This window comes from Salvelinus sp. IW2-2015, unplaced genomic scaffold (genome assembly GCF_002910315.2).
Source record: "Salvelinus sp. IW2-2015 unplaced genomic scaffold, ASM291031v2 Un_scaffold1745, whole genome shotgun sequence".
Lineage (NCBI taxonomy): Eukaryota > Metazoa > Chordata > Actinopteri > Salmoniformes > Salmonidae > Salvelinus > Salvelinus sp. IW2-2015.
In genome coordinates, this window is record NW_019943127.1 from 29,052 (window position 1) to 39,389 (window position 10,338).

General features: G+C 43.9%; 1 protein-coding gene across 1 annotated transcript in view; it reads right to left on the reverse strand.

The window, feature by feature from the left end:
* Positions 1-269: 269 nt before the first annotated feature.
* The window catches only part of LOC112071850 (MAM domain-containing protein 2-like), a 55,670-nt gene continuing 45,601 nt past the window's right edge, over positions 270-10,338 (reverse strand). The window contains 7 exon segments of the mRNA XM_070439535.1: positions 270-1,101; positions 5,547-5,634; positions 7,489-7,583; positions 7,586-7,615; positions 7,618-7,692; positions 7,695-7,733; positions 7,908-8,059. Of these exon segments, the coding sequence (XP_070295636.1) occupies positions 1,040-1,101; positions 5,547-5,634; positions 7,489-7,583; positions 7,586-7,615; positions 7,618-7,692; positions 7,695-7,733; positions 7,908-8,059 (541 nt within the window). The 3' untranslated portion in view covers positions 270-1,039.

Here is a 10,338-nt window from a genome sequence, read left to right on the forward strand (position 1 = left end):
CTTGTACCTGTTTGATGAATTAAGGTCACTGATTAGTAAGGAACTCCCCTCACCTGGTTGTCTAGGACTTAATTGAAATTAAAAATAAAAAAATCCAGCAGACACTAGGCCCTCCATGGAATGAGTTTGTCACTCCTGCCTTAGTTKTTCCCAGGTGAGGGTACCAACCGCTTCTATTTGCTTTGACTGTCAATCAGACAGTTATACTGATTTGGTCAAACAATTGCCCTGACAAGTGTTCTAGGTTCTATTAAAAKAAATAATGTGTCTGCATTTAATTCAACGTTTATTTGTAGAGCATCATTTACATACTAAACTTCAGCAGAACATAGCCCTACGTAGGAAAACATGTTTAGAAAAGAAAAGTAAGAAACCTGAGAAAGAGAAGAGTAGCCTATCCCAGTAGACTTTGATATATGAATRGCTGGTTATCTTCTGACTTCAGACCTAAAGCTGGACACAAATCCGTTGTCACGGTGAGGAGTTAGATATCATTGCAATGCATAGTGTAAATGTTAGATACACAATCGATATACAGGTGGGTCAGTGCTTTACAAGTTTAGTCAACATTTTACTATTGCATTTGTATACAGACTATTCATGTACTATTTTAGACAGAATAGAGAATTCTCTGCAGTTATGACCTCCCACCACTAGGGGTCAGACATGAACTGTGCAGTAAAAACGTTGAGTTTTTAAAACAATCCATCTTATTTCTGCACTGACAATACGTAAATCGAGGGGAGTAAGAATACATTGACACACACACACATCCAGAAAATATTACGTTTGAACATATTGAATGCTTTTCTACAACAACAAAAAATAAGTTTTGACTGTACAATGGTCTGTAAGCCTACATTTTATCCTACCTTGTACAAGAAGAAGAAACAGTGGGAAAACTAATGACTGGCACTGAGCATGTCTCTACTCTAGGTAAATGGRCTTGCAGGAGTTACTCCCGTACACACAAGCTCTCACCATTGTCCCCACCCAGTCTTCTATCACACACAGACACACAGACAATCCAGTGTTTCCCTCAGTACTCAATCTCGTTGAAGTTTTCTGAAAAGCCGGAATATGGAATTGTGTCTCCAGGATCTAGAAGAGAAATTAGAAATATTAACATGCATCCCACAGGAGGTTTGCGGCACCTTAATTGGGGAGGACGGGCTTGTGGTAATGACTGGAGCAGAATATGTGGAATGGTATCAAATACATCAAACACATTGTTTCCATGGTTTCTATGAATTTGATGCCATTCCATTTGCTCCGTTCCGGATATTATTATCAGCCCGTCTCCACTCAGCAGCCTCCTGTAAATGCATCTGTGAAACAACCTCATGTTGAAGGGAAGAGAGTCGATAACAGTGTCTATCATGATTGGGGTCAATGCCACAAATTCTATTCTAATTCAATTATCTCTCCCTGTATTCAATTGAATTCAATTACAATTCTAGGTCAGTCTTTGAATGATCAGAGATAATTAAATTCCTCTTAATTCCAATGTTAGGTCAATTCGAAGAATTCAATTCCCAATTCAATATTATCCCAACCATTCTGCAAACTCCAATTTGAATTCAATTCCCTCKGGCGGATCATYCCACTGTTCWGACAACTTAAGTATACTGAAAATATAGCAGTACAGGTTGCAATGATTCAAAASCAGTCTTACCAATCTATAACCAGTAAATATTTACTTTATCTATGAGTTCTCATTAATTCCATTAACTGGGAAATGTAAAAAATATTTAATTTAATTCCATGTCAATTCTCCACCTTCATGAGTAAATTTTAAAAATGAATTGGAATTTCAAATTAAATTGGAATTGACACCTGGTGTCTTTTCTATTGTATATCTGGTCCCCAGCCGGCTCTCACGGAGTAACCTGGGGACGAGGTTATTCTATTCATATTTCTATGTATAAAGAACGGTCTTTTCTATACCTGATAAGTCTATGTACAGGGAATTGTGTATTCTATACATCCTATTTCTATGTATAGAGAACTGTCTTTTCAATACCTGATAAGTCTATGTACAGGGAACGTGTGTAATCTATACATCATATTTCTATGTATAGAGAACTGTCTCTATTCTGACTGAGAACCTGTGGTAGGATGCTGTACTGCACTGTGTGAAAGAGGTTATTATACTGAGTGTACTGAACCGTTGATTAGACATATACTGTCTAGCACGTGCTGTACAGCACCGCACCAGCCCCTGTCTACACAGCATTAAGCTATTCTAACAGGTGCTGTACTATACAGACTGCACCAGTCCCTGTCTACACAGCATATAAGCTATATCTAACAGGTGCTGTACTATACAGACTGCACCAGCCCCTGTCTACACAGCATTAAGCTATTCTAACAGGTGCTGTACTATACAGACTGCACCAGTCCCTGTCTACACAGCATTACGCTATTCTAACAGTGCTGTACTATACAGACTGCACCAGCCCCTGTCTACACAGCATTACGCTATTCTAACAGGTGCTGTACTAATACAGACTGCACCAGTCCTCCCTGTCTACCACAGCATTAAGCTGTTCTAACAGGTGTTGTACTATACAGACTGCACCAGCCCCTGTCTACACAGCATTACGCTATTCTAACAGGTGCTGTACTATACAGACTGCACCAGTCCCTGTCTACACAGCATTACGCTATCTAACCAGTGCTGTACTATACAGACTGACCAGCCCCTGTCTACACAGCATTACGCTATTCTAACAGGTGCTGTACTATACAGACTGCACCAGCCCCTGTCTACACAGCATTACGCTGTTCTAACAGGTGCTGTACTATACAGACTGCACCAGTCCCTGTCTACACAGCATTACTCTATTCTAACAGGTGCTGTACTATACAGACTGCACCAGCCCTGTCTACACAGCATTACGCTATTCTAACAGGTGCTGTACTATACAACTGCACCAGTCCCTTTCACACAGCATTAAGCTGTTCTAACAGTGCTGTCTATACAGACTGCACCAGCCTCTGTCTACACAGCATTAAGCCTGTTCTAACAGGTGCTGTACTATACAGACTGCACCAGCCCCTGTCTACACAGCATTACGCTATTCTAACAGGTGCTTGTACTATACAGACTGCACCAGTCCCTGTCTACACAGCATTAAGCTGTTCTAACAGGTGCTGTACTATACAGACTGCACCAGCCCTGTCTACACAGCATTACGCTATTCTAACAGGCTGCGTACTATACAGACCGCACCATCCCTGTCTACACAGCAAGCTGTTCAACAGGTGCTGTACTATACAGACTGCACCAGCCCTCGTCTACACAGCATTAAGCTATTCTAACAGGTGCTGTACTATACAGACCGCACCAGTCCCTGTCTACACAGCATTAAGCTGTTCTAACAGGTGCTGTACTATACAGACTGCACCAGCCCCTGTCTACACAGCATTAAGCTATTCAACAGGTGCTGTACTATACAGACTGCACCAGCCCCTGTCTACACAGCATTAAAGCTGTTCTAACAGGTGCTGTACTATACAGACTGCACCAGCCCCTGTCTACACACATTAAGCTGTTCTAACAGGTGCTGTACTATACAGACTGCACCAGCCCCTGTCTACACAGCATTAAGCTGTTCTAACAGGTGCTGTACTCATACAGACTGCACCAGCCCCTGTCTACACAGCATTAAGCTGTTCTAACAGTGCTGTACTATACAGACTGCACCAGCCCCTGTCTACACAGCATTAAGCTGTTCTAACAGGTCTGTACTATACAGACCGCACCAGCCCTGTCTACACAGCATTACGCTATTCTAACAGGTGCTGTACTATACAGACTGCACCAGTCCCTGTCTACACAGCATTACGCTGTTCTAACAGGTGCTGTACTATACAGACTGCACCAGTCCCTGTCTACACAGCATTAAGCTATTCTAACAGGTGCTGTTACTATACAGACTGCACCAGTCCCTGTCTACACAGCATTACGCTGTTCTAACAGTGCTGTTACTATACAGACTGCACAGCCCCTGTCTACACAGCATTAAGCTGTTCTAACAGGTGCTTACTATACAGACTGCACCAGCCCCTGTCTACACAGCATTAAGCTGTTTCTAACAGGTGCTGTACTATACAGACCCACCAGCCCCTGTCTACACAGCATTTACGCTATCTTAACAGGTGCTGTACTATACAGACTGCACCAGTCCCTGTCTACACAGCATTAAGCTATTCTAACAGGTGCTGTACTATACAGACTGCACCAGCCCCTGTCTACACAGCATTAAGCTATTCTAACAGTGCTGTACTATACAGACTGCACCAGTCCCTGTCTACACAGCATTACGCTGTTCTAACAGGTGCTGTACTATACAGACTGCACCAGTCCCTGTCTACACAGCATTAAGCTGTTCTAACAGGTGCTGTACTATACAGACTGCACCACCCCTGTCTACACAGCATTAAGCTGTTCTAACAGGTGTACTATACAGACTGCACCAGTCCTGTCTACACAGGCATTAAGCTATTCTAACAGGTGCTGTACTGACAGACTGCACCAGCCCTGTCTACACAGCATTAAGCTATTCTAACAGGTGCTGTACTTATACAGACTGCACCAGCCCTGTCTACACAGCATTAAGCTATTCTAACAGGTTGCTGTACTATACAGACTGCACCAGCCCTGTCTACACAGCATTAAGCTATTCTAACAGGTGCTGTACTATACAGACTGCACCAGCCCCTGTCTACACAGCATTAAGCTATTCTAACAGGTGCTGTACTATACAGACTGCACCAGCCCCTGTCTACACAGCATTAAGCTATTCTAACAGGTGCTGTACAGACCGCACCAGTCCCTGTCTACACAGCATTAAGCTATTCTAACAGGTGCTGTACTATACAGACTGCACCAGCCCCTGTCTACACAGCATTACGCTATTCTAACAGGTGCTGTACTATAAAGACTGCACCAGCCCGTGTCTACACAGCATTAAGCTATTCTAACAGGTGCTGTACTATACAGACTGCACCAGCCCCTGTCTACACAGCATTAAGCTATTCTAACAGGTGCGTGTACTATACAGACTGCACCAGCCCCTGTCTACACAGCATTAAGCTGTTCTAACAGGTGCTGTACTATACAGACTGCACCAGTCCCTGTCTACACAGCATTACGCTATTCTAACAGGTGCTGTGTACTATACAGACCGCACCAGCCCCTGTTCTACACAGCATTAAGCTATTCTAACAGGTGCTTTGTACTATACAGACTGCACCAGCCCCTGTCTACACAGCATTAAGCTAACCACAAAACAGAAATAGCTCAGTGATTACAATATCAGAGTACAACTTTGCTGTTGATTTAGCCTGTCATTATGATGTCATACTGGTTGTAGTTTCCCCAGATATAGTATAATGTGTTAACTGTGAAATGTGTGTAATGTGTGTTCTCAAGTCCTGAAAAACATTTCTCCCCCCTTTCTCTTTTACCTTTATCTATTCAGGCGAGTCAATTAAGAACAAATTCTTATTTACAATGACGGCCTGGCCAGAGAACCTACCTGCTGTGCACGGTCCTTTTTTAAACACAATGTCATCAATTGCGATATCACTTCTTATTGATGGTCCTCGGATCGCTTCGAATATAATCTGGAAAGAAAGGCAAAGAAAATCATCACAAACCCCGTTTCCATCCACAGTTTAAACCCCGTTTCCATCCACAGTTTAAACCACGTTTCCATCCACAGTTTAAACCCCGTTTCCATCCACAGTTTAAACCCCGTCTCCATCCACAGTTTAAACCCCGTTTCCATCCACAGTTTAAACCTCGTTTCCATCCACAGTTTAAACCCCGTTTCCATCCAGCTGTGATGAAAACAGGGAATTTCGGTACAATTTTCTAAATGCTGACAGATCATTTGTTTGGTCGGCATGGTGGGATGTTTTGGAGTCTGTAAAATGTATTATGCGAGAAATGGCGATGGAAATATCTTAATGCGCAAATATTGACATATATATATATATACATACAATAACCATCATATCGAAGTAAACTTATCCGCAAAGTCCATTTGGTAGAAACACACCACCGGTGGGAAAATGTGCATATTTTCTTTATGCAGATTTTAGAATATAKGCATMAAAATCTGTTGCCAATTGGATGGAAACCTAGCAACATTTCTCAAAATAGCATCAATATCAATGAATATGGAATAAAACAGAATATTTATTCCAATGGAGTCTGATGAGACAAATGTGTCCCCATTTCCTCTCCGGAAGTGACTGTTTACGTCAGTCAGTCAGTCAGTCAGTCAGTCAGTCAGTCAGTCAGTCAGTCAGTCAGTCAGTCAGTCAGTCATTGTCACTGTGTGTGTCCCTCTGACACTGTGTGTCCCTCTGACAACTGGTGTCCTCTGACACTGTGTGCCCCTCTGACACTGTGTTCCCTCTGACACTGTTGTCCCTCTGACACTGTGTGTCACTCTCTGACACTGTCTTGTGTCTCTCTGACACTGTTTTTCTCTCTGACATTGTGTGTGTTTCTCTGTCTGTGTTCTCTTGGTCTCTTTGTGTCTCTTTGTGTCTCTCTGGTCTCTCTTGTGTCTCTCTGTGTCTTTCTCTGTCTCTTTGGTTTCTCTCTGTCTCTTTTTGTGTCTCTCTTCTGTCTCTCTCTGTCTCTCTCTGTCTCTCTCTGTCTCTCTCTGTCTCTCTCTGTCTTCTCTGCTCTTCTCTCTCTCTCTCTGTCTCTTTGTGTCTCTCTGTTCTCTTTGTGTCTCTCTGTCTCTTGTGTCTCTCTGTCTCTTTGTGTCTCTCGTCTCTTTGTGTCTCTCTGTCTCTTTGTGTCTTTCTCTTTGTGTCTCTCTGTCTCTTTGTGTCTCTCTGTCTCTTTGTGTATCTCTGTCTCTCTGTCTCTTTGTGTCTCTCTGTCTCTTTGTGTCTCTCTGTCTCTTTGTGTCTCTGTCTTTCGTGTGTCTCTGTCTCTTTGTGTCTCTGTCTCTCTGTGTCTCTCTGTCACTGGGTCTCTCTTGTCACTGTGTGCTCTCTGTCTCTGTGTCTCTCTGTCACTGTGTGTCTCTCTGTCACTGTGTGTCTCTCTGTCACTGTGTGTCTCTCTGTCACTGTGTGTCTCTCTGTCACTGTTGTCTCTGTCTCTTTGTGTCTCTGTCACTGTGTGTCTCTTTCTGTCACTGTGTATCTCTCTCTTCACTGATGTGTCTCTCTCTGTCACTGTGTGTCTCTCTCTGTCAACTGTGTGTCTCTCTCTGTCACTGTGTGTCTCTCTCTGTCACTGTGTGTCTCTCTGTCACTGTGTGTCTCTCTCTGTCACTGTGTGTCTCTCTGTCACGTGTGTCTCTCTTTGTGCTCTGTCACTTGTCTCTGTCACTGGGTCTCTCTCTGTCACTGGATGTCTCTCTCTGTCATGTGTGTCTCTCTCTGTCACTGTGGTGTCACTCTCTCTGTCACTGTGTGTGTCTGTCTGTGTGTCTCTCTACCTGGTGTCGCGGTCACACTCGTAGTCCACCGTTCCCTCATCCAGGAGATGCTCTGCTCGCCGCGACGTCTCCACAGCAACGCGTCCTGCTCGCTATCGCCGCGGGCAGGAGTACGCTCAGCAAGCCGGTGCCAGCGCGTACATGTGGTAGTAGAAGACCAGACACTGTGGCCTCGCGGAGCCCCTCAGGTCAGAAGACAGCAGACGGGCTGTGTACCAGGACGCATCAGGGAGGCCTCGACATACATGAAGTACCCTGAAGAGAGATATGAGATATGACAGGTTACTGGTGGAATGTAAACACTCGGGAGAAGGAAGATATCAGGGTCATAACAAACACGTTGCTGACATACAGTACAGCATATCATCAGCATTACGTGTGTGTGTATAACTGATGCTGGTGACGGATGAATGAATGAACTGGTGACACCCACCCCTGTAGTGTGGTCTCCTCGGGCCCGGTGTAGGAGGTGGGGGTTGCCCTCGCACCGGAGCCAATCCCCTTTATCTGTCTCCTTCTCCTGGCTATAGCCACAGTCCCCTGTCTCAAAGTTACACTGGCCAGGCAAGGGTCTCAGCGGCCTGGAAAAACACACCACCACACACACCACACACACACACACACACCACACCACACACACACACACACACACACACACACAACACACACACAACACACACAGCTGTTTAAGGATTCTGACAGCAAAGTTCGATTAAATGTAAGACATGGTAATAACTATCTATGGTCTACTCAACAGTGTTCTGACTCCTGGAGGTTGGCAGTTGACCGTGATGGTTTGAATGATGACTCAAGTGATTTCATAACGAGTAAGATAAACTCCTTTCCCCGTTGGGCAAGAAACCGGTCATCACAATTGTCTCCACGTAATTTCAACAACAAAAATTCGATTGATACATTGAATCAACGTGGAAAACTAATTGGATTTGCAAAAAGTCATCAAGGTAAAGGAATTTCGTATTTTTGTCACCTAACTTTTAACCTAAATCCAATGACATGCTAAAAAAAAATATATTTCACGTTGAGTTCATGTGAGTCGACATCTCAACCAAATGTAAATCAAAACTGACGTCTGAGTGGGTCGGCTGTATTTCCCCATTGCTCTTCACTACCAGGGTCATAGCAGGGTCATAGCAGGGTCATAGCAGGGTCATAGCAGGGTCATAGCAGGGTCATAGCAGGGTCATAGCAGGGTCATAGCTGAATCAGCAGCAGTTATGAAAGTCATGAGCAACATCATCACAGCCCTGATGAATGGCAGTTTACTTTGGGACTAAAATAGTCTAAATCCACTGCCGCTTTCAAGGTAACTGTTGTCTTCATAGTTGATAGTCCTTTGTCATTTCATAGATTTAAGAATGACAACATTACAACAAAACCTTACAAGTAGCTTTGAAATCTATTTCTGTTATGCATATGTGAAATAAATTATAATTTACAATCAAAGACAATTCATTTGTGACAGTCTCTGAAAGGTTGGCAGTAATATTATCATATGCCATCTAAACCGTTTCCGAAGGCCTTATTTTATAGTTTCCACCACAGTGGCATGAGAACGCAGCCCAAACGGCCCAGAGAAACTGCTGTCAAAGCAAAGAAGCCGTCACTGCCCATGTAATTACCATACAACACCATAGACGGCGACACCAGATGTTTGCCACAATGGCTGATCGTCTAAGGCTGTGTTTACTGTTATGGGCAAAGGATCTGATCTGATTGGTCAAAAGACCAATTTGTGGTAAAAGATCCGAATTGGGCTGCCTGTGTAAACGCAGCCTAAGAGCTTATAAATAGTAAGAGTTTAACTGAAGGACCCAGCCCAGTCTCCCAGCAGCTGGCAACAAAAACCACATATCCACAGCCGGGGCTTGAGTAGAGGAGAGGAGGAGAGTTGTAGTTGATTTTATTCCAGCTTGAAATATTTTCTCATGCTACTAGCTACTCTGGCTTGAGCAAGGCCAGTGCCAGGAGAACTCTGCTTGCAAGGTAGCCCTGCCTGCGACTTTACAATCAGTGTCAGCCCTTGGCCCAAGAGGGAATTTCCTCTTGTTCTAATGGTTAAGCTGTTGGTTTCTCCAGTGGGGTACCCGGGATCACATCCAGCCTGTGACACTTCTTCAGATCAGGTTATGTAGTGAGGGATTCCTGGCTAAAATACAACACCAAGTCCTGGACTGCTACCAGAGTAGCAGGATGCCACTGTTAAGTAGCACACTCCTAGAGTGGCTCCCGAGTGGCGCAGCGGTCTAAGGCATTGCATCTCAGTGCTAAAGGCGTCACTACAGATCCCGGTTCGATTCCATGCTGTATCACAACCGGCCGTGATTGGGAGTCCCATAGGGCGGCGCACAATTGGCCCAACGCTGTCCAGGTTAGAGTTTGGCCGGGGGTAAGAATTTGTTCTTAACTGACTTGCCTAGTTAAATAAAGGTTAAATAAATAAAAATATAACTAAGTTTCGATATGTAACCTAGCCAAACTAGCTCTCTGAGCCAGCGGTGTTAACATAAATAGTAAAGTGTTTTAATAAACACTTCACTTTGGATGGAAACTAAAGAGCTTTGGGCTTGGCAAGCACGGCGTGAGAAGAACACCAACTTAACTTAGAAATAGACTGTTTATTTCTACAAAAATCAACAATGGAGATCATCCAGATCTGTAAATCAGCTGACCCTATACACCTCTCTGTTTCAGTTCTGTTTATAAGTATTGATGTCAATGGGAGAAATAGTTCATAGTTGCATGTGTATCACAAGGCAGGATTCAATCCCATGTGCAGTGGATATCACAAGGCAGGATTCAATCCCATGTGCAGTGGATATCACAAGGCAGGATTCAATCT